The 24905-nt window shown below is 43.5% G+C and overlaps 2 protein-coding genes across 2 annotated transcripts in view; one reads left to right on the top strand and one right to left on the bottom strand.

Annotated features, from left to right (window-relative positions):
- Positions 1-13305, bottom strand: part of Spata6l (spermatogenesis associated 6 like) — a 52440-nt gene extending 39135 nt beyond the window's left edge. The window contains exons 1-3 of the mRNA XM_045141974.1: positions 13193-13305; positions 8660-8797; positions 2527-2575 (exon numbers count right to left, since the gene is read on the bottom strand). Of these exons, the coding sequence (XP_044997909.1) occupies positions 2527-2575; positions 8660-8797; positions 13193-13231 (226 nt within the window). The 5' untranslated portion in view covers positions 13232-13305. The remainder of the gene's footprint in view (positions 1-2526; positions 2576-8659; positions 8798-13192) is intronic.
- Positions 9033-11966, top strand: Plpp6 (phospholipid phosphatase 6). Its single transcript, XM_004673309.3, has one exon. The coding sequence runs from the start codon at positions 9155-9157 to the stop codon at positions 10034-10036; it is 882 nt and encodes a 293-aa protein (XP_004673366.3). The 5' UTR covers positions 9033-9154; the 3' UTR covers positions 10037-11966.
- Positions 13306-24905: the final 11600 nt, after the last annotated feature.

Genomic DNA, 24905 nt, shown 5'->3' with positions numbered 1-24905 from the left:
CTACATAAACATGACATGAGTTTACAATATCTTTAGAAATAATGAGCCCATCTAAAATATCTGTATAGACAAGAATAAAACTTAAATCTTAAATATAGAAAAAGAAAAAGAAAATGATACAACAAGAATCATGAAAGGTGCCGGGCACGATAGCTTACACCTTTAATCCCAGTACTTGGGAGGCAGAGGTAGGAGGATTGCTGAGAGTTCCAGGCCAGTCTGAGACTACATAGTGAATTCCAGGTAAGCATGAGCTACAGTGAGACCATGCCTTGAAAAAAAAAAAATCAGTAAAGGTAACAATTCCTACAATATTAGAAATGAAAACATTTTAAAATAGACAAGAAAAATAAAATTCTCACATTAAAGATTGATAAAAACTGAATGAAGGCTGGGTGTGGTGGCGCATGCCTTTAATCCCAGCACTCAGGAGGCAGAGGTAAGAGGATAACCATGAGGTCAAGGCCACCCTGAGACTGCAGAGTGAGTTCTTTTTTTTTTTTTTTTTTTTTTTTTTTGGTTTTTTGAGGTAGGGTCTCACACTGGCTCAGGCTGACCTGGAATTCACTATGTAGTCTCAGGGTGGCCTCGAACTCACGGTGATCCTCCTACCTCTGCCTCCCAAGTGCTGGGATTAAAGGCGTGCGCCACCACGCCCGGCTCAGAGTGAGTTCTTGGTCAGCCTAGGCTTGAATGAAACCCTACCTCACAAAAACAAAGCAAAATAACAACAACAACAAAAAAAAGTATGAATTTAGGCCATCAAAACTTTGAATCCCAACAAATTTAAGAGCATGCAATTTTAAGCCTTTAAAATAGAAGGAAGAATATCTGTTTGACAATGGTTACAACAGTGGTAACATTATAAAACTTAATTTATTTCATCATAAATTAGTTCATACTGCAACCTATGTGTCCAGTAAAATAGCTACCCTCACTTTTATGAATGAGGAAAAGACAAAAGAGGAAGGAAAAACAAGACCATAAACTAACCATGACAGACTCTACTTGAACACAAGCAGTCTCCCAGAACTCTGTGCTCTTACCCACAAGAAACTTCACTGAAAACATCCAGTCTTACAAAGAACAAGTTAATATGGGACTCTTTAAAACATCTACAGTTTTCCATAATCTCCTGGAGTGATATCCTTGCTTTATGGACAGCCACTCATCGATAAGTGACCTAGAAAGCTGTTCTGTGTTCTTTTAATGCTACAGTCTAGCACCCAGGATTAGTATTTGGGAACTGAAAAGATCCTAACTCTTGTCTCAGCATTTAAAATGCTGAGGGCTGAAGAGATGGCTTAGCGGTTAAGTGCTTGCCTGTGAAGCCAAAGGACCCCAGTTCAAGGCTCGATTCCCCAGGACCCACATTAGTCAGATGTACAAGGGGGCGCACGCATCTAGAGTTTGTTTGCAGTGGCTGGAGGCCCTGACGCACCCATTCTCTCTCTCTCTTTCTATTTCTCTCTTTGTCTCTCTCTCTAATAATTAAATAAAAATGAACAAAACATTTAAAATGCTCATTTTTTTCTGGGTTTAAAGAGGTTTGAGGGAACTAGTGTCCTTACAGAAGTGACCTATCTCAGACATGTAAATGCAAGTGGAAATATAGTGTATTGTGTATCACATCCCTGTTTAAAAGGCTAAATTCCAAGGCATAAGTTTTCTGGGAGCTGCATTATACTCAGTTTCCCTGATGCCTGTCTGACAGCTGGTTTTAGTACTCAAGAAAATCGGTTAGACCCTGTTCATATGGAATCAGCTTATGATGGAGGCTATTTGAGGCTGTTCTTCGTCAGTTTACTCCTTGAAGTTGCTCTGTGTTATCTCTGGTCCTTCTCTGCTGTCACTCTCTGGAGTGTCTCATTCAATTAGATAAAAAGATTCTCCAATCTCTCACATGCAGACCACATCTAGTTTTTGCTGAGCCTCAGAATTGTGTCCTGCACTAGCAGACATCCTCCACTTGAAGTTTCTACTGTAGGCATTCTAGACTCAGCCTGTTCAAAGCTACGCTCCCCCAGCAGAGAGTTTCCAGTCTCAGTGAATGTAGTGAACAGAGCTAGGAACCAAGGTTTGTTCTAGATGCTCTGTGTTGAAAGCATGCCCAAGCCCAGCCAAGTCCACTTTACTGCTCCTTAATTTCCCACATTAACTTTTGATCCCCAGACAATTTATGTTTTCTTACTCTCCACCTGATTTTTTGAGCCACTGCCTTAGTGTCTTGGCCCAGTGATTTCAAGCCTATCTGCTAATTTCAAAATCCCTAATCTACCTGTATGTTAGCCTGATACCATGCCTGTTCTCTCTCTCTCTCTCTCTCTCTCTCTCTCTCTCTCTCTCTCTCTGCTTGCAAATAGATAATTTTTAAAAAATTAAACAGAGATAAACCATGATTCTAATTATACCATAGAATTTTCTTAAATTTGAATGATCAAACATGAAGCATTACGGTTTAGAAAATAGCGCAATTTTTATACCTGTGAATTATATACATGATAATGTTTTTTTAAAAGTACCTACTTTCTAATAGGTCTGCAACAGCTCCAGGATCTATTGCATTTTCAAATACCTGCACAGAATAAAGGAGGAAAGTAAAGTTTCAATTTTAGTCCTATGTATTTAAGAAATGGTAGTTTATGTTCTTCCAAATAGTTAACATATGCAAAATCTAGCCATGCAACATTTAAGGACTCAAAGGGATCACTTTTAATAAGTGTGGGATTAAAAGCACAATAAATGGTCTGGAGAGATGGGTTAGTGTGTAAGGCACTTGCCTGCGAAGCCTAAGAATGCATGTTCAAATCTCTATGTCCCATGTAAGCAGGACACACAGTGTCTGCAATGTTGAACATGTACACAAGGGGGCATATGTGCCTGGAGTTCATCTGCAGTGGCTGAAGTTCCTGGTGTGCCCATTCTCTTTCTCTTTCTCTCCCTCAGATAAATTTTGAAAAGTACAGCAAATGATTATAGACCAAATGAGTGAAAAGTAACACAATAGCAACTGCAAGAAACTTTGAGTTAACCAAATCTACCACATGCTTAAAATATCATCAGCAGTCTGATCTACATCTAGTTTGTTGCCAAGAGACATCTTGCAACAACCTGAGTTTTGAGTACCTAGAAAAACATTCTGTACAAAACAGATACCCATTAAGTGTTACCTAGATGACATCTCAAGTAATTCCTTATGCTAAAAAGGAACCAATATAATATAAAAGTTAAAGTATTCAGGAGGCAGAGGTAGGAGGATTGCTGTGAGTTCAAAGCCACCCTGAGACTACATAGTGAATTCCAGGTCAGCGTGGGCTAGACTGAAACCCTACCTTGAAAAACCAACCAAAAAAAAAAAAAAAAAAACAACCTTAAAGTAGCAGCAACTGGGAGAAACTCATAACTTTTAATTGTATTATCTTAGCCTAGCTATCACTAGCTAGATCTGCATATTTTGGCCTTGAAATAAAAAGCATACCAGGGCTAGAGATATGGCTCAAAGGTTAAGGCACTTGCCTGCAAAGCCTAACAACCCAGGTTGACACCCCAGTACCCACATAAAGCTAAATGCAGAAAGTGGCACATGCATTTGGAGTTCATTTGTAGAGGCTACAGGCACACCCATATTCATTCTCCCCCTCCCTTTGCAAATAAATAAACAATTTTTAAAAGCATACCAAATAAAAGGTCTCTAGAACCTTGTGGAAACAAAAGGTTTGGGGCTAGAGAGATGGCCCGCCCGTCCACCCTCCCTCTCTCTCTCTCTCTCTCTCTCTCTCTTTCTCTTATAAGTAAATAAATATTTTATGCTAGCTTGCAAAGACTGACAGCTCAGGTAAAATTCCCCAGTACTCATGTAAAGCCAGATGCATAAAGTGGCACAAGCATCTGGAACTCATTTGCAGTGACAAGAAGTTTGTCCATTCTTTCTCTCCCTATCTATCCCTCCCTTCCCCCTTCCTTCTCTCTTTCCTTGCAAATAAATTTTTAAATATTTATTTATTCACTTATTTATTTGAGAAAGAGGTAGATAGAGAAGGGGAGAGAATAGGTACACCAGGGCCTCTAGCCATTGCAAATGAACTCCAGATACATGCACCATCTTGTGTATTTGGCTTACGTGGGTACTGGTGAATTGAACCTGGGTCCTTAGGCTTCACAGGTGAGCTCCTTAACTGCTAAGCCATCTCTCCAGCCCAATAATATTTTTTAAAGTTCTCAGAAGAGTTTGGTTTCATCTCTTAAACTTTAAATATCATTTTGTAATCATAGCACCTGGTAGGTGAAATTTAAAGTTAAGCATGATTAAAAATCTTTTTGTAATGCCAGGTGTGGTGGCACACACCTTTAGTCCCAGCACTGGGGAGGCAGAGGTAAGAAGATTGCCATGATTTCAAGGCCATCCTGAGACTACATAGTGAGTTCCAGGTCAGCCTGGGCTAGTGTGAAACCCTACCTCAAAAAACCTAATTAATTAATTAATTAACAGTAATAATAATCATCTTTTTGTGGTTCCAAAGACAGATCTCTTTTGAGTACAAAATGGAGTCTGCCCCCTATGTAGTATTTTGACTTGTCTACATGGATTTATTAAGTAAAAGGGGGTAACTGTTTTCACATGAATTATTTTAATAATTGCTTTTTTCCACTTCACTTATTGTTATGGGTTGAGTTGTGCTCCTGTCAAAATCCACAGGTTGATGTGCTAAGCCTGGTGTGACCTTATTTCCAAATAAGATCAATGCAAATGTAATTAGTTAAGATATTAATGATGTCATACTGGAGTAGGCAGGGCATCTAACTCAATATGATCAGTATCTTGTAAAGTAAATATACAGGAACTGTTTTTAAAAAATACTTTAGGGAAACTGGGCATGGTGGCGCACGCCTTTAATCCCAGCACTTGGGAGCCAGAGGTAGGAGGATTGCTGTGAGTTCAAGGCCACCCTGAGAATACATAGTGAGTTCCAGGTCAGCCTGGACTAGAGTGAGACCCTATCTCGAAAAACCAAAAAAAAAGAAAGAAAGAAAAGAAAAAGAAAAAAATACTTTAGGGGATGGAGAGATGACTAAGCCCAAGTTCAATTCCTCAGTACCCATGTAAAGCCAGATACACAAAGTGGTACATTTGGAGTTTGATTGCAGGGGCAAAACGCCCTGGAGCACGCATTTTCTCCCTCCCTCCCTCCCTCCCTCCCTCCCTCCTTCCCTCCCTCCCTCCCTCTCTCTCTCTCTCTCTCTCTCTCTTCCTCTTATAAGTAAATAAATATTTTAAAAATACTTTAGACAAGATAAAATCACCAAGGTGTATTTGAACAGAGAATGATGCATGACCTAGGAAGTCAGTGCTCAGAGTGAGCAGAGATTCAGAGTGCTACCGCTATGCAGCAGACAGAGCACCTCCACGCTCTGGAGAGACAAGACCAAACACATAGAGTTGATTGGTTAGGGTGGAAAAGCTGTCACAGACTAGTTGAGAGTCCCTGATTGACAGTCTCTGGTTTTACTTCACAGTTTCCAAGGAGCTTCCTTGCACTACAGAGGAATTTGAAGCACAGAGGATGCTCTGGCCTGAGACCACCCTCCCAGAATTTAACAATATTCACTACAAAGAATAAATTGCCATGTAAGAATTGGAGTTTTGCTGACATAAGCCAAGGAACTACCAGGAGCTGGAGAGGGGCTTGGAAGAGCTTTTTCACTAGTGTCTTCCAGGCAGCATGGCCCCAGCAACATTCTGATCTGGTTTCTAGTCTTCAGATCAGTGACCCAATAACTCCCTGCTGCTTAAACCATTCCATGTGAGGTCATTTGCATGCCAACTCTAAGTACCTGATATAACCAGATGTAAGGATTTTCTGGAGTGATCTCTGTGTGATCTATTCAAATATAGTAACTTAAAGTTTTTTATGAGGAATTTGTCTATGGGCCTTCTAATTACCCAGAAGGGCCATGAAAATGTTTCTGCTACTTGCTACTAGTATTTGAAGTTAGACAATGGAACAGACTGCAAGAGAGCCAGAACTACAAGAAACTAGAACATAAGCCCAAACAACTCATTAAGAGGGCAAGTATTAAAAAAGAAAAAAGAAAAAAAGAAAAAAAGCCGGGCGTGGTGGCGCACGTCTTTAATCCCAGCACTCGGGAGGCAGAAGTAGGAGGATCACCGTGAGTTCGAGGCCACCCTGAGACTACATAGTTAATTCCAGGTCAGCCTGGACCAGGGTGAGACCCTACCTCGAAAAACCAAAAAAAAAAAAAAAAGAGGGCAAGTATTTATTTTCATTTTATAAAAAGAAAAATAAACAAGAGGCTGGGTATGGTGTCTCAAGCCTATAATCCTAGCATTCAGGAGGCTGAGGTAGGAGGATCACTATGAGTCTGAGGAAAACCTGGACTACACAGTGATTTCCAGGTCAGCCTAGGCTAGAGTGAGACCCTTGCCTCCAAAAACAACACAAAATGACAACAACAAAAAGATCCCATAGAATTTCAAATGCACAGCTTTTCCACAAGGCAGTAGAGGCATTTAAAATGTGACTGTTGGGCTGGAGAGACAATTTAGTTGGTAAAGGGTTTACCTTAGGGAGGTAATGACAGGAGGATCCTTGGGGGAATGATACCAGAGATTGTCCTCCAGACTCCACATATACATGCACACACAGGAACATGAACACGCATGCATGCACATGCATCACCATCATCATAATAATAAATGGGACTCTGAGACTCTCCTTCCAAAAAATAAAAGACTAGATGAGTCTTTATGGTCATTTACAGATTTCTCATTCTGCACTTGCACAATTCTGTATCTTTAGCCTTCATTTTTTCTAAGGAAAAGTCTCATATAGTCCAGGTTGGCCTTGAACTTACTATGTATCCAAGGATGGCCTTGAACTTCTGCTCCTCTGACTTCTACCTCCTGAGTGCTGGGACTATAGGTGTGCATTACCACAACCTGATTATGTACTGCTGTGGAATGAACCCTGGGTCTTGTGCATGCTAAGCAAGCACTCTACCAACTGAGCTACCTCCCCAGAGATCCGCATGCTCTTTATACATGTATTTTTCTTCTACCAAGCAGAGTGAAACATCTAAATGTAACAACTAGGTTCATTCACGTTCTGATTGTATTTCCCAAGATAATACTCATTTTTCTTTAAAATTTTTTTTTTGCATATGTGTATTCCTGTTTGTACATGTGTGGGTGCATGTGTGTGCAGGTGTAGGTGCACGTGCATGTTTGTGCACATGCGTGTGGAGGCCAGAGGTTGAAGTCAAGTATATTCCTCAGTCACTCTCCACTGTTTCCTGAGGCAGGGTCTCTCATTTAAATGCGGAGTTTGCCCACTTCAGCCAGCCTAGCTAGCTTGCTTGCTCCAGGGAACCCCTCTCTCTAACTCTATAGCACTGGGATTACAAATGGGCCTCCACACCCACCTAGCACTTACCATGGGTAGTGGGGATCCAAACTCAGGCCCTTGCTCAGCTAAAACTTGTTCCCTCAGAGTCATCTCCCCAGCCCACCATTTCTTCTTTCACCCAATCAGTTTGACACCAGCTTTATTAAATTAACAGGTTGTAATTTTAAAAATTATTGCAAACAACACTGGCCCTTCAGTGAATCAATCTACCACCTTTTCTCCCATCCTTAAGTTAAATATATATATATATTTAACTTAATATATATATGGATTTCTAGGCACCATCTTCCAGACCTCTGAAGGTGAGGCGTTCAACACTGCAGTTTTTTCTCTTCCCCAAAGGTCCACCTCAGTGTCACTGTGTGGGCAAAATGATTAGGCTTATTAAGGATAAAGCAAACTCCATCTCCAAATCCCACACAAAAGCCTTAGGGATTTATGGTGATTTGCACAGTAATGAAATGGATAGTCTACTACATAACTCAGGTGGGAAGAGGGCAGGTAGGGTTTTAGCCATTCTTATGATTGTGCTCATTAAAGTGGAATCTAGCCCTTATCACTCAAAGCTATGTAAATCAAGGAAACAGTAACTGTGAAGCAGCCTTCGTGTCTTTACTTAGAAGTTTTCAGTTACAAGATTTAACTACTTTAGTTATATAGTTTTACATTACTTTTTTCTGGGTCTAAGGAAGTTTTCCCTATGGACTGCAGTTTATTAATATGCCCTTTCATAAATGTAATGCAGCTGTCTCTAACACCTCCAAGAACATTAAGAAACGTTCTCTGTGCTCCAGTTAAAAAAAATGCCACGGGAGTTCCAAGAATAGAAACATTGACGGGGGTATTTAGCACTCGATTGACAGAACTTGGCTAAGACCTACAGAGCAAAAGCAAGTCTTCCAGAGACAATGGTTTTGCTTCAAGGCCGCCTGTGCTTTTGCACTGTGCTGAAGTGCCTTCGCGTGATTTATCTTAAAAGGATAAAATAAACAGCCAGGCGGGCGTGGTGGCGCACGCCTTTAATCCCAGCACTCGGGAGGCAGAGGTAGGAGGATTGCCGTGAGTTCGAGGCCACCCTGAGACTCCATAGTGAATTCCAGGTCAGCCTGGGCTAGAGTGAGGCTCTACCTCGAAAAAAAAAAAAGGACAAAATAACTCTGTCAGAACTATGTTCTTCATAAGAACTAGTAGGATTGTCTTCAGACAGCCAAACCCACTAAGAAAGTCATGATCACCTTCTCAAATCTCATGCTCTGATGAATCACAATAGGGAACGCGGAGGGAAAGCAATCAGTCTCCAGGTACTGGTTCAGGAGGTAGACTCCGAGGTACACACTTTGCTTGTCAGGCAAGAACACTCCTGGGCAAGAAATCTTAAAAAGAAAGAACAGAGAAGGCAAGCAGGGTTTTTGGAGATTTTGTTGGTTTTTTTTTTTTAAATCCACGGGGCTGTATTTTTCCTATCCTCCCACAGCCTCTGAAATGTCCCCATCCGTGCACCTCCCTCGCCTGCGCCTCCCAGCATGCACACCCTCGCGTGTCCTCCGCGCCCTGGAGCTGGAAATCCCGGTTCCCTCCCACGTCTTCTCCAGCAGGTGTCACAGTCGCGCCGCGCGGCGCAGCGCCTCGGCCCGCCCTCCAAGGATGGCAGTGCGGAAGCGGAAGAGGCTGCCGAGCCGGGAAACCTCGCTCGGGTCTGGCCGGTTCCCGGGATCCGGCTTGTCGCCGCAATGCCGAGCCCCCGGAGGAACGTCGAGGGACGGCCGCTGGGCGCCTCGGCCGCGAACTGCAGCAGCAGCGTCCCGGGCAGCCCGGCCCACGGCGGCGGCGGCGGCAGGTTCGAGTTCCAGGCGCTGCTGAGCGGCCGCACGGGCGCCGACCCCGCCTGCGCCCGGCTGCGCGCGTCCGAGAGCCCAGTGCACCGGCGCGGCTCCTTCCCGCTGGCCGCCGCGGGCCCTGCGCCGGCGCCCCCGGCCCCGCCGCCCGAGGACGACCGCATGACCCTGAACCCGTCCTTCCTGGCCATAGCCCTGCGCTCCCTGCTGGCCATCGACCTGTGGCTGTCCAAGAAGCTGGGGGTGTGTGCGGGCGAGAGCTCGTCCTGGGGCAGCGCGCGGCCCCTGATGAAGCTGCTGGAGATCTCGGGCCACGGCGTCCCCTGGCTGCTGGGCACCCTCTACTGCCTGTCCAGGAGCGACAGCTGGGCCGGGCGCGAGGTGCTCATGAACCTGCTCTTCGCCCTGCTCTTGGACCTGCTGCTGGTGGCCGCGATGAAAGGGCTGGTCCGCAGGCGCCGACCGGCGCACAATCAGATGGACATGTTTTTCACCCTGTCGGTGGACAAGTACTCCTTCCCTTCAGGCCATACCACAAGGGCCGCCTTGGTGTCCCGGTTCATCCTCAACCACCTGGTACTGGCCATTCCACTGAGGGTGCTGGTGGTCCTGTGGGCCTTCATCTTGGGTCTCTCCAGGGTCATGCTTGGGCGGCACAATGTCACTGATGTAGCGTTTGGCTTTTTTGTGGGCTACATGCAGTACAGCATCGTGGACTATTTCTGGCTCTCACCCCACAATGCTCCGTTCCTCTTTGTACTGTGGAATCAACAGTGACACCATCTCATTGATTATTGCAGCCAAGGAGGTCTGAAGGTTTCCACATGTGAAGGTGTCGGCCTAAAAGCAGCACCATTCCCACTTGCCCCTCAAACACTTCAGGCTTCCTTTTGGATTTCTGGGGTCCCACCGTCTTGATGTGTTTGCTAGGTCAGAGCACCGGGGCTGGCCACTGCGGAACACGGCCATATTAGGGAAAGAAAAATATCCTTCTATTGTATATGTATTCAACTACTGTTTATGTCTCCAGAACAACTGCAGGGAAACCAAGTTCAGCGGTTATATGGTTGCTGTTTTTCCTTAAGTTGTCGACATATTCGTATTATGTAGCAATCCCATAAGTCGACATATCACTTGTAAATTGAATTTTAAGAAACACAATCTTCAGTCATAAATATACATCTAGATTAGACACATATCAATCCTAGTCCTTTTCCTGAGGTAGACTTTAAGCAGTATTTCAAAAGTTTAAGATAGGTGTTTTTCTAGCTAATTCTCTGAAGATCTGATGTCACAGTTGGGGTTATTTCAGCTTACCCCTGATTTTCTTGGTAAAGTTAAACAAAAACAATTCATCTCTTCCATCTACGTGGATTGAGAACTGAGAAGAGATGGTGGTACTTTGCTTTCCTCTCTGTGTACTCCTCAAAAGGTCTAGATAGATAGTCACTTTCCACTAGTCTCTAATAGTATCTTTTAGCATTCAGAAAACCCACTTAGGAAACACTCAAAAAGTGGGCATGTCTAAGATTCTCACAGAAAAGTAAGTATGAGACTAATGCTTCCCTCTGTAATTCTGTTGTTAACCTATAGCATGGCATGCCAGAGGGCCCAGGAGCTAAGTTGCTGGGGAACATCAGGAGTAGGCTGATCACTGACCGCATGTGAGATCAATGACCAATGTGTGGCAGGAGACACAGTCCTGCTCCCCATCATCTCTATGAACAGAGAATAATGGTCATCCATCCAGTAATAAAATGGGAAAAGAACATGATCCTTTTCAGTCCAACTGCTTAACTTTCTCATGTATACAAGGATGATCCTGTCTACATTTTCAGATGGAATTCCATTTCCTGGAATTTTAAAATAAACTGTATTTAAGTTGAAATTCTCCAGGGGAGCCTCCTGCTATGAGCACAAGGTATAACTCCTAAATTTCTGTTTACATTGATCTTTGCATTGAAAGCTGTTCATCCATGGTGCCTCCCCAGATCACAGGACCAAAGACCACCAACTGCATGGTGGACTCTGCTTACTGTTATTTGACCTGGAAAGGCCAAAGAGGGATATATGTGCTTTAAATGCTGCTCTATCAGAAAAGAAGACCTTGAAATTACTTGAGAACATCTTAATGACCAATTGTTTGTGGCATTGCCAAATAGGACTGTGGACTTCGATCTGGCATAAAGGAGTGTGGCTAGGAACCAGGAGAATGGCTGTGATAAGTATGTTCTGACAGAGGGGAGCATGAACTTCACGCATGAGGGGTACACTAAAAGAGGAACAGCTACTCCTCTAAGTAGTCATTTGCATTCCCACAGCAGCCTGAGCATTGACCACCCCTTCGCTAGCAGAGTCAGTCAATCTGTGAGGCTCTCGGTGCTTTGGGTTTGTTGTTTAGCCATACAGAGATCCTTCATTTTAATCTCAGCAACATTCAGGCCAGACACATGAAAACAATGGTATTTTTCTCTTGCAATGTACACAAGTCTGAATATTAGGGACTCGCCTTTTGTTTTGCAGTTATACTTCTGAAATTCCCTGATTTAATCTCCGAGGCCTGAGTTTTCTGGCTTTAAAGCACAGATCAATTTGTCTGGCTTTCTGGATCATCCTAAGTACTGTAGAATAGAAACTGATTCCCTTGTTAATTGTATATTAGGAATGCCTTTTTAAAGTCAAAATAAAATTAACCAATAATGCTGAATGAAGTGAGATGAAATCTTAATTTCTGCCTTGGTGTGGGAGCTATTTCTGGACCTCCTCAGAGTTCTCTCATCTTTCCTGCACAGTTTTGCAATGGATCTAGCACAATTAATACATTCTGACCTCATTTGATGTCAGCAAAGTGGGACCAAAACCAGGACACTTTGACTTTTGTTTCACAGCTTCGTGTGTGATGAAACCACAGCCAACTGGCAGTGGCCACTGAGCGTTTTGTAATTGTGATTTCCTTACAGCTTGGAGGCAGGCTCCATGTCAGTCTGCCTTATAGATGGAAGGATGGGAAACTGGAAACTGAAGTAAGGAACAGTTCCATCACTGTGCCCCAGCACTTCACTTAAGAAGGAGTTTGAGGATAATTAGAAAGATATTTTTGATTGAGAAATTCCCCTTCTGGAATTAGCAAGCCAAGACCCTAATTAGGGAAGATTGTTTTGATTGACTCCTAGAGATGACAAATTATCAAGAATATAACTTTTAGGGCTGAGAGATGGCTTGGAGGTTAAGGCACTTGCCTGCAAAGCCAAAGGACCCAAGTTCTATTCCCCAGGATCCATATAAGCCAGATGCACCAGGTGGTGCATGCGCCTGGAGTATGAATGCAGTGGCTAAAGGCCCTAACGTGCCCATTCTCTCCCTCTCTCTCTTCATCCCTTGCTTTTTTTTCAAATAAATAAAGGGAAAAATAACTTTTAAAAGTTAATTATTCCTTGGTTATTTAAAGGAGAGTTTTAAAAATCCTTTCACAAAATATCTTGGAAAAAAATTCCTATTTTGGACCTAATAAGGTTGTTTTAAAAGACGCGAGGGAGGGGCTAGAGAGGTGGCTTAACAGTTTAGGCATTTGTCTGTAAAGCCTAATGACCCAAGTTCAATTCCCCAGTTCCTAAGTAAGCCAGATGCACAAGGTGGTGCATGCATCTGGAGTTCGCCTGCAGTGGCTGAAGGCCCTGGTGCACCCATTCTCTCTCTATTTGCCTCTTAATCTCTCAAATAAATAAACTGAAAAAAGAAGCTAGGGAAACGTTGACTTTGGAAGAAAAAATAAAGGGTGGGACAGGATAAGCTGAATTAAAGGTTTAAAGGTAAAGCTGAATTAGAGGTTCAGGAAGATAAGTGGACAGAATCCCACAGACGAAAACACGAGCTGTAGCAAAATGTGTGTGTAGTAAGCGAAGGGGGGATGATTCGGGGCTGTCTGTCTCTTACCGCCCGAATCTGCAACTCCACCACCACCTCCAGAGGCATCCTTCGTAGTGCGAGCGCGAAAGGACCTGAAAGACAAGATCCTTTTGTGCTGAGCCTTGGACCCGTTTTTCTTACATTGGCTCAATTCCTACAGCTACAGTTCTCCGAAGCTTCCCCAGGCCCCACCCTTTGTTCCCCCATCCGTCCCCCAGCCCGGGTTCCCTCCCACCGGGACCGATATCTCACACCCGGCTCGGGAGTGTAAGCTTCCAGAAGGCTGGAGCGTCGTGTTGCCATGGATGCTCAAACGCGCCACCTCCCCGGTGGAACGCTGCCCAGGCCCCAGCGCAGGCGCCGAGCTCCTCTGCGACCCGAGGGATGCGCTTCCCCGCGGGGCGAAACCCGCTCCGACCCGACCTGGGGGGCGGGGGCGGGGGAAGCCCAGAGCCTTTGCTTTCTTTCTCTTAGCTCTCAGCACGGCCTCGGTTTACCAAGTTAAACTGTTTCGTTTTGTAGGTGGGCAGATGGCTCAAGCATGCAGGACCCCAGTTTGATCCCGAGCACCCACATAAGAAGCCAGGCACGGTCCCGCGTGCGTGTGAGCCTGGGGCTGAGGAGACTTGAGACAACGCTGGGGCTCCTGGGTAAGGAAAGTAAGGCTAATGGGGGTAGAGGAGGGCACCCAGTGTTCTTCTTGGGCATCTTGCAAGGTGCAACCGTCATCATTGTGGAATAAGATCATAGCTCTGGTATCAATTACTTATTTTAAGTGGTTATACGATCCCAGACGCTGGAAATTCTGTGACTTTCTATTTATATAATTGCCTTCAAAGAAGAAAACAGGAAAGGGGAGAGGGAAGGAAAGGAAAGGAGAGAAGAAAGGAGAGGGAGGGGAGGGGAGGGGAAGGAAAGGAGAGGGGAGGGGAGGGGAGGGGAGAGGAGAGAAAAGGAAAGGAAAAAGGAAAGCCAAAGCCGAGCATGGTGGTGCATGCCTTTAAAACCCAGCACCTGAGAGGCAGAGGTAGGAAGATCTCTGTGACTTCGAGGCCACCCTGAGACTACAGAGTGAATTCCAGGTCAGCCTAAACCAGAGTGAGATCCTATCTCAAAAAACCAAACACACACACACACACACACACACACACACACACGCACACGCACACGCACACGCACACACACACGCCTTCTATCCCTTCAGGGACTCTTTTGCTTGTTAAATGACTTCAAGTTTGTGTCCAAAAACATGCTCATAGTCAACAACAAATAAAAATGAAAATGTGTGCTAATTAGAAATGCAGGGCTAGAGAGATGGCTTAGCAGTTAAGCGCTTGCCTGTGAAGCCTAAGGACCCCAGTTCGAGGCTCGATTCCCCAGGACCCACTTTAGCCAGATGCACAAGGGGGCACACGCGTCTGGAGTTCGTTAGCAGTGGCTGGAAGCTCTGGTGCGCCCATTCTCCCCCTCCCCCCCCCCCCCGTCTCTTTCTCTCTCTGTCATACTCAAATAAATAAGTAAAAATGTGCAAAAAAATTTTTTTAATTAAAAAAAAAGAAATGCAAAGATCATTCTTTTTATTATTTATTTGAGAGAGAAATAGGCAGAGAGAGAGAAAGAGAGAGAGAGAGCATGCCAGGGCCTCCAGCCACTACAAATGAACTCCAAACGCACGTGCCCCCTTGTGTATCTGGCTTACATGGATCCTGGGGAATCTAACCTGGGTCCTTTGGATTTGCAGGCAAGCTCCTTAACTGCTAAGCCATCTCTCCAAACCCAAAGATCATTCTTAAAGAGTCTTAAATTGGGCATCCTGTTCTAGAAACAATAGAAATATTTAGCAATCTCATTTCACTGCATAGTTTAGCCTTGCCTGGGGTTTATTCTAAGGCAAACACTGAATTATATCCTCTCCCAATGGGTAGTGATTGTATTTGTCAAAGCCATAGTTGTAATGCAAAATCTGTCAGGTGGCTGGCAGAGCCAGAGTTCTTAACTGGTAAGGGAAATGACATTTTTCCATTCACAATATATGATAAACAAAATGAAGGAATGGAAGAGGGTGTGTGTGGCTTTTAGCCAGTTCAAAAATTCCTGAAGAGTAAATGCTGTCTCCAAAAAATCTAAAAGGTATTTTATCATCTATTATTAATGTTTTCAATGGATATTTATGCAATTGGAAATGGTACAGAAAGATGTTCCTAGAGGATATTTGTTTAAATAACTGGAGTTCCAGGGCTGGAGAGATGGCTTAGCAGTTAAGGTGCTTGTCCACAAAGACTAAAGACTCAGGTTTGATTCCCCAGTACCCACATAAAGCCAGATGCACAAAGTGGCCCATGCATCTGGAGTTCATTTGCATCAGCTGGAGGCTCTGACGTGCCTATTCTCCCCCCCCTTTCTCCTTTCTCTCTTTGCAAATAAATATAATATTTAAAAAGTGACTGGAGTTCCTTTCTCCCAAATGGAAAAAAAAAAAAACTTATTGTGATTAGGATGGTGCACTATGAGCACTGTGATACTCTCCAACCCCTAGTGTCTGTCTCTGCATACCAAGTCATTCACACATGGGCTCCTGGCTCCCTGTAGTGTCCAGAGCATGGATTTGCCATCTTACAACCGCTCACTGGTGTAAGACCTGTGGCGATTGTCACAGGTAACCTACCAACATTCATACTAAGCTATCAAAGAGAGTGACAAAACATTGATAAATAAGTAGCCAGAAGAAATATAAGGGAGGAGTCAATTTTTACTGAAGAATCAATGAAGAGCTAGGCATGTTGCATATGCAAGTTAATTTCATCCACACAATAACCCTTAAAGGAAGATATTATTATTCCAAATTTACAGCGATGCACTGCAGCCAAACCTGTTGCCCAAAGTTACACAACTACAGAAGCATAACCTCTGAGTCAAGGTGGTCTACCACCTCACTGCTCCTTCAGCCCAGACCTGGAGATTCACTGTCCCAGCCATGCTCTCCCCCTCCCCATAGTCTTTCTTACTTTTTAAAAAATATTTTCAAAAAATATTCATTTGAATGTATGGGAAAACTTTTACATGGAAATGGATAATCGTGGTGATTGGAACAAATAAACTTCAATTAATACCATTAAAAAAAAATATTCATTTGAGAGAGAGAGAGAGTACTAGGGCCTCCAGCCACGTGCAAATGAACTGCAGATGCATGCACCACCTTGTGCATCTGGCTTACATGGATTGAACCTAGTTCCTTAAGCTTCGCAGGCAAGTGTCTTAACCACTAAGCCGTTTCTCCAGCCCCCTTTCTTACTTTTGATATTACTGGACTCCTTGCTTGGATTCTAACACCCAGGCTCTTCTGATTCCCTGCCAACTTGTCTAGCCATTCTTTTTTAAAAATATTTTTATTCATTTGCAAGAAGAGAGACAGCATGTGCATACATGAGTGTGCCAGAGCCTCTTGCCACTGCAATTGAACTCCAGACACAAGTGCCACTTTGTGCATCTGGCTTACATGGGTACTGGGGAATCCAATCTGGGTTTTTAGATCTTGCAAGCAAGTGCCTTTAATGGCTGAGCCATCTCTCCAGCCCCTAGCCTTTGTTTTTTGTTCTCCATTTCCCTTTGTCTACTTGATCTTCAAGCAGTACTTCTAGAATGCTTTGTGATCCCCTTTGTCAATCCTTTATCTAAGTGTCACACAATATTGGTACTCATTTACATATGCCACCTAGATTGCTGTTGCTGTCCATGATAAGGTTAATTTTTCCCCATCGTGGTCATCTCAGACTCCCAGCTGCCACAGAGACATTGAAGTAACTACACAGTAGCTCAAGCCTATCTTGCAAAGTAATCCACGATGCTGTCTCTGCCGCAAACCAAGCAAAGGCATTCAGGGATTGGGTCGGCACCGCATTGACAGAACAGCTTCATTGCTTATGTGGGAAGCTCTTCTTGGCAGCTCATAGATCCCACTAAACAGCTTGTATTCCCAGAGTGTTTCTGTGGTGCAGGCTGATAAGCAGTGACATCATCCTGCAGAAGTGATGGATCCGCCCATCCTGGGCATATCCTGGCCCCAGAAAAATGAAACAAAACCATGTTCCAAGTGGGAATTTCTCAAACAGTTAAGCAAATAATCAGAATATAACATAATTATAACACAAAATTATAAATACTTTCAAATGACACAAGGAGCACTCATGAAGGTGAAAAGCTGCCTTTTAAAAAAACACTAATGAGAAGGGTATGAGGAGACAAACTGATTATCTTCCAGTTCTGTGGCTCAGAAGTCTAATCCACATCAAAACAAGGTACCAACAGATCTGAATTCCTTACCCTTTCTATTTCCCTGCATTTTCAAGTTTGAGAAATTGTCAGTACTCTTGTGTTTCAAAGCTTCCTCCCTCATCTTCAAAGCCAGCAACATCAAACCAAGTCTTGCTCAGGCTGCCAGCTTTTTGGTGCCATCTTTCACTGATAAAGATATAGCTGTGTTTGTAGAATGGTTAGAGAGCATACATGGAACCTGAGATTTCAGATTTCACCCCCAGCACCAAAGGAAAAAAAAAAAAAAAAAGGAGGAAGCAGAAGAGAAAGAATGAGAAGAGTTAGAATTCAGTGTATGTCTTCCCTCCTCAGTTAACTGTGGAAACACTGATAGGCTCAGCCCAGAGGTGCATATCCTAGGTGATTCCAAATTCCATAAAGTTGATAATTAAAATTAAGCATTACAGGTATATAGTAATAAAATGATCTAATGTTAAGATTTTACTTTCAAATACTCCAGCAAATGGGTAAAAGAAACAGGACTGGCTCAGGCCTTCAAGACCCCACAGTGAATACCAATAACCCCACTGAGAAGGATCCTCAGTGGAATGAGGGCAGGGGAGAGGGGAAAAAAATAAAATTTGTGCTCAACAGATGGCTCACCAGTTAAAGTGCTTTCGTGCAAAGCCTAATGACATGGATTCAGTTTCCCAGTACCTATGTAAAGCCAGATGCACAAAGTGCCCCATGCATCTGGAGTTCAATTACGGTGGCAAGAGGCTCTAGCATGCCCATACTTTCTGTGTGTGTGTCTCTTTCTGTGTCTGTATCTCTTTGCTTACAAGTAAATAAATAATATTAAAAAGAGTAACTTTAAAAAACATAAAATTTGGGCTGGAGAGCTGGCTTAGCAGTTAAGCGCTTGCCTGTGGAGCCTAAGGACTGTGGTTCGAGGCTCCATTCCCCAGTACCACGTAAGCCAGACGCACAAGGTGGCACATGCATCTGGAGTTCATTTGCAGTGGCCGGAGGCCCTGATGTGCCCATTCTCTTGATGTACCCATTCTCTTTCTCCCTATCTCTGTCTCTTTCTTGCTCTGTCACTGTCAAATAAATAAGTAAAAATAAACAAGAAAAATTAAAAAAACATAAAATTTGATTTTAAAAAGTGATTAACATGAAAAAAAGGAATAGATAAAGCAAATATAGGAAAATCTTGATAATGACTGGATCTGCATAATGGATATAGGAGATTTCACTAATTCTACACTTTTTATGTTCAGAGTATTCATAATAATAATTTCTTAAATTTTTTGTTTATTTTTATTTATTTGAAAACGGTGGACACAGAGAGAGGAAGAGGCAGAAAGAGAGAGAGAATGGGCATGCTAGGGCCTCTGGCCACTGCAAATGAACTCCAGACGCATGTGCCCTGTTGTGCGTCTGGCTAACGTGGGTCCTGGAGAATCGAGCCTTGAACTGGGGTCCTTAGGCTTCACAGGCAAGCGCTTAACTGCTAAGCCAGCTCTCCAGCCCTCATAAAAATAATTTTTTAAAAGCTTTCACACATACTCAAATAAGAAAGGCTATCATACCCTTGTGTGGACCTTTTTCTGCCCTACAATGGCCCATCAAGAGGACACAAGGTGGCATCAGTGTGAAATCCCTCCTCATAGAAGTCTTTTTTTTTTTTTTTTTTTTCGAGATAGGGTCTCGCTCTAGCCCAGGCTGACATGGAATTCACTCTGTATTTTCAGTGTGGCCTTGAACTCACAGTGTTCCTCCTACCTCTGCCTCCTGAGTGCTGGGATTAAAGGCGTGTGCCACCATGCCTGACAAGTCTTAATAGACATAATAGTCCACTCAAATGCAGACTAGAAAATTACCACAGTCATTCAGCAGGAAGCCCACGTGAAGGACAAAATTAGCACTGTATTATAAGAGCTGCTGCAGTCTCTAAATACCACACAGAAACTGGCAGGTTATTTCTTTAAATAGACATACTCTCTAGAACTTTCTTTTGGTGTCTGAAGTACTTCCAGGGAAAGACTCAAACTACAATGGATTGGGGATCTGGACCCACATATAGGATCTATTTGACAAAGCCTTATTAGGATTTGTGAGTCAGACCTGTGTTGTGACTCACTGACATCTGTGGGACCACGCACTAAAACAGTGATGACACACACACCCTTCCTCCAGGATTGCCTTTGGACATTATACTATATAGTTCAATTTAACAGTAAGTAATTTGTATTTAAAAGTCTAGTCTGACTCTTAGTAAGCAATTTTTTAAATTTAATTTTTAAGGAATTTTACTTTCTAACATAAGAAAGTAGAAGAGTATGGTGAACATCAAAGCTTGTTAAAGGAAGTACCTACTTACTATGCCTGGGCACACAGTGCATGTTATAGTCACCTCTTCAAGGTTTGAATCTGTAATGTCCCTTTCCAGGTGTTTGAATGCCAGATTCCAGCTGATGGCACTGTTTTGGAAGTAAATGTGTGGTAGTTTGAGTGGATATCCCCCAATAGACTCAGGAGTTTTATTAAAGCTTCTTGGATTTCCAGCTACCTGGCTGGAGGAGGTGTCACTGTGGATCCTGGGGTCCATCCCTCAGGGGTTACTGGGGTCAGATCTGAGTTGCAGCCTAAGATAAGCAGAGTACTTGAGCTCTGCCTGTGGTTCCTGGAATGGGCTTGCTTGTGCTGCTGCTGGTGGTACTTTCTCTCTGCATCGACCTTGTTTTCAGCCTCCTCCACCATTATGGAACTTCCCCTGGATCTCTAAGCTTCAATAAATCCCTTCGTTCCATAAACTGAGTCTGGTCTAGAGGTTCATCCCAGGAAAGTAAAGCCATAACAATGTGGAACGTTTGGGACATGTGGCTATGTGGCCCAACAAGCAGAAACGTGAGTATTTGGGGGTAGGCAGTGAAGGCTCTACCTGCCTCTGCTCTGTCTGCTTCCTAATCTGCCAAGACTCGAGGATCCGAGGCCTCACACTCCTGCCACCGTGCTGCTGCTACTCCTTGATGTTCTGTTCCCTCTGGAATGCTGAGCCCAAAATAAACCTCTTCTCCCTTAAGTTGCTTCTGTCAGAAGATTTACAGCAGGAACAAGAGAAGTAACTACAGTCACCAAAATATACCTCTATTTTTTTCCTTTTTCTCCCCCTGTTGCAGTTATTCTCATTGCCGATACAAAGCAGCCAACCCAAAGCAGCTGATGGGAGTAAATAGTTGATTTTGGCTTATGGTCTTGAGGGGAGTTCCATGATGGCAGGAGAAAGGATGGCAGAAGTAGTGGCTGGACATCACCTCCTGGCCAACATCAGGTGGGAGACATCAGCAGGAGAATTTTCAGAGCGCATAAGTTTATGGCGGACACCTGAATCAAACCACCACATCCCTTTTTACCTTTATTTAACCTTTTATCCTTGTTTCTCTCCATTCATGATTATTTCCATTCATTTGTTCAATAGCTACTTACTATGTATCAGGTTCTGTTCTGGGTAGTGCCAAGTATAAGGGTGAGCAGGCAATCTGTGATCATGTGTAGCTTATAGTCCAGTGGGAGAAGAAACAATAAATGAATGAGCATACAAGTAAAATATTAACAGTATGATGAATGACAACAGGAATCGTGAAGTGGTACAAATCTGATTTATATTCGGTGGCTAGGTTAGCCTCCACAAGGGTATGGCACTTGGCCTAAGATCTAAGGAAGATAGCAAGAACATGAGAAAGACTTAGAATGAATTACATGACAAGATGTCCATGCAAAGGGGACATCAAATGCAAAGGTTTAAGCAATTGGCACTGAAACAAGGCCAATGAATATATAGAGACCTAGAGAAGGGTAAATAGGGGAAGGACATTTAAGAGATGCTTCTTGGAGCTGGAGAGATGGCTTAGCAGTTAAGGCGCTTGCCTAGGAAACCAAAGGACCTAGTTTCAATTCCCTGGGGCCTACTTAAGCTTGATGCACAAAGTGGCACATGCTTTGCAGTGGCTGCCTGGCACATCCATTCTCATTCTCTCTCTCTCTTTCTTTCTCTGCTTCTTTATCTCTATCAAATAAAAATTTAGAAAAGTAAAAGATTAAAACAATTAAAAAAGAGATGCTTTTTAAGAGGTACACTGCCTCCAGCATGCATAGAAACTTGCGCAACTCTAGCAGACAGCATGACTGCCTACCTCATAGCTATAGCCTCTTCTTCCTTTCTAAGCAAACCTGTTTTGTGTAGGTGGCAAGACATCCACCTCCAGGGAATGAATTACTGTTGAAGTCACTTTGGTCAATGAGATACAAAAGGAGCAGAAGTCACTAGAAGTATCTGAGAAATACTAGTATTCCTGACACGAGGAGCCAGAGGTGAATCAAGCTGAGCTTGCCTTATCACCCTGCCTGCTTCAGCTGCTGTCCTACTTTCATGTGCTGGGTCAAGCCTGGGCAGCCATCTGCAACCACAATGCAATGAGCCTGACAATGAACATCGATACACTTAGGGTGGTAGAGAGGAAGGCTAGGAAGAATCCGAGTCCTTGATGACACTAGAAAACTGCTAAGCATATCCTGACACCACCTAGCTTCATTCTTTTTATTGAAAAGTACGGGATGTAGAGATTGCTAAGCAGTTAGGGCACTTGCCTGCAAAACCTAAGTACTGGAGTTCAATTCCCCAGTTCCCACTTAAAGCCACATGTACAAAGTAGTACACGCATATGGATTCATTTGCAGCAGCTAGCCGAACTGGAATGCCCATTCTCTGTGTCTCTTTCTCTCTGTCTCTGCTTGCAAATAGAACAATAAAAATAATAAATAATAAATATCTTTTGAAATTGGAGCTACAATTATTTGCACTGAAATCATATAAGCAATTTGGAGGAGATGTAACTTGAAATGATATTTACTTTCTTTTAAAAAATATTTTTATTTATTTATTTAAGAGAGGGAGAGAGAGAATAGGCTTTAGCCAAAACAAAAAAATTCCAGCCACTTATGTTACTTAGTACATCTGGTTTATGTGGGTACTGGGTAATCACACCTAGGTCCTTAGGCTTCATAGGCAAGTGTCTTAACTGCTAGGCCATCTCTCCAGTGGTTTTTCAAGGCAGGGTCTCACTGTAGCCCAGGCTGACCTGGAATTTCACTATGTTGTCTGAAGGTGGCCTCAAACTCATGGCAATACTCCCATCTCTGCCTTTCCAGAGCTGGGATTAAAGGTGTTCATCACCATGCCTGGCTCCTATTTTCTTTTTTTGATAAAAATAATCTGCAAGTTGTATGAAGAGGTTGTATGGAGCAAGGATGGAAGATCTGCATGGAAAGTGACTGCTAGTCCTGAGGAACTATGTTAGTTACTTCTCTTGTTGCTGTGACAAAATACCTGACAAAAGCAACTTACAGAAGGGAAGATTTATTTTGGTAACAGTTTGAGGGGCCAGTCCATCATGGTATGGGATGGTAGCAGGACCATAAGTCAGCTGGTCACCTTGCATCTGCAGTCAGGAAGCAGAGATGAATGCTGGCCCTTCACTTACTTTCTTCTTTTTATTCAACCCAGAACCCCAGCCCATGCAATGATGCTGCCCACAGACATATCCAGAGGTTTGTCTCTTTTGGTGATTCTAATTCCTATCAAGTTGACTAACCATCACAGGGGAGTTGGAGAGATGGCTTAGCCACTAAAGGCACTTGCTTGCAAAGCCTGATGGCCAGAATTCAATTCCTTGGTAACCAAGAAGGCCAGATGCACAAAGTGACACATGGGTTTGGAGTTTGCAGCAGCAGGAGGGCCTGGCACACCCATTCTCTCTCTTTCAAACAAATAAGTAAATAAATATTGTAAAAATGATTACTGACTACAGGGAGGATCATGGTGTCCTGGCCTAAGGATATATCAGGGAAGGTGGAAAGAAGTAGAGATATTTGTGGATTGAGGGTAAAAGCAAGAGGGCTTACTGCTGGGTTAGACATGAGAGATGAAGGAGAAGACAGGCAGGTCCCCTGAAGATTCCACCCTCCTCAGTTATTGTTTGATGCTTGGGAATCTTGCAACGTTCTGAGTTTTCTAAGTCTAGGAAGCTTCATGAGCTTCCTGAACCTTCTGAGGGAGAGATAGATAGAAGGGTAGTATCGTAGGCAGTTAGAGAGAGTAAATTGAGCCATTGGGAGATAGATCCTAGAAGCCTGCAGAGAAAAGATGCTGCCTTTCCCTGACAGCCTGCAGCCAAGGCCACCAGTTGAACTAATGCTTCTGTGCTCAAGGCCTGAGGCTAGAGGAGAATCCAGTCAGAAGCTCCACATCCATGCTTGTGGACAGAAGTGGGGCATCCTATCCACTACTAAGAATACATGGACAGTCAAGATCCTATAGTGGGGTTATGATCCTAGATAAAAACCATGGTCAGACGGAGATCAGCAGCCATCCTCTTCAGGGGTCCCTCTCTATACCTAAGGGTGCTTTTGCTTTTACTCAAATAAAAACTGGAGAAATTGCTTAGCGGTTAAGGTGCTTGCCTGCAAAGCTTAAGGACCAAGGTTTGATTCCTCAGTACCCAAGTAAGCCAGATGCACAAGATGGCCCACTCATCTGAGTTCATTTGCTGTGGCTGGAGGCCCTACTGTGCCCACACTCTCTCTATTTCTTTCTTTGCTTCTCTCTCTCTCTCTTTTAGTTCTGATCCTTTATTGTGTGGAGAGAAATAACCAGTGAATTCTTGAGTCAAAGCAGCACCTCACTCCCCATAATACTTCTAAGTTTTCTTAGCTTCCTAAATCTTATGAACTTCCTTCTCCCCTCTAAGAAGGAATATTTCAATTTGGAGGAAACTGTAGCTCTTACAATCTTTCCATTCCTCTCCTACAATGTTCCCTGAGCCATAGGAGGCCTGTTGACAGTCTCATTCAGTGTTGACTTCTATGTAGCCTCCGCATTTCTGCTTTAAGAGGTTTTGATTGATCACCATGTCTGTCACCATCACACTGGAACCAGTTGTCAGGCTAGTAGTAAGAGCAGCATCCATGTCTCCACTTCCTCTGCAATTTCTCCTGGGCCCTAACAGATGTGGTAGAGATGGCAAGTCTCATGGTGGACAGTCAGGTAACTTCTTGTCTTATCAATAGATGTTAGCTTTTCTGCTCCAGTTTCTCTGCCATCTGTAAAATAAAACATTCTCTAACCAACAGTGAGAGCAGCTTGGGTTAAAGGGGTATGTAAAGTTATCTGAGAGTCCATTCTTCAGCTCCATAGAGCAGTGGGAGCTTCTTTCTGAAGTCTAAGTTTCCCGACCATGGGATTCTTCCAGATGAGTTCTTTCCCACTAGGCAGGCCTCATGTGCAATCAGAGAACAGTTGGTTATCTGTGGAGGCTGTATGACACTATTGCACAAGTGTGTGTTTCTTGTACAGGTGGTTGATTTCATAGTCTGCAGGGGCCTCTTCTTATTCACGCTGTTGGTGACCATTGTCCTCCAGCAGTTC

The sequence above is a fragment of the Jaculus jaculus genome, chromosome 1, assembly GCF_020740685.1.
Source record: "Jaculus jaculus isolate mJacJac1 chromosome 1, mJacJac1.mat.Y.cur, whole genome shotgun sequence".
NCBI lineage: Eukaryota > Metazoa > Chordata > Mammalia > Rodentia > Dipodidae > Jaculus > Jaculus jaculus.
This window is presented reverse-complemented; position numbering and strand designations above follow the sequence as displayed.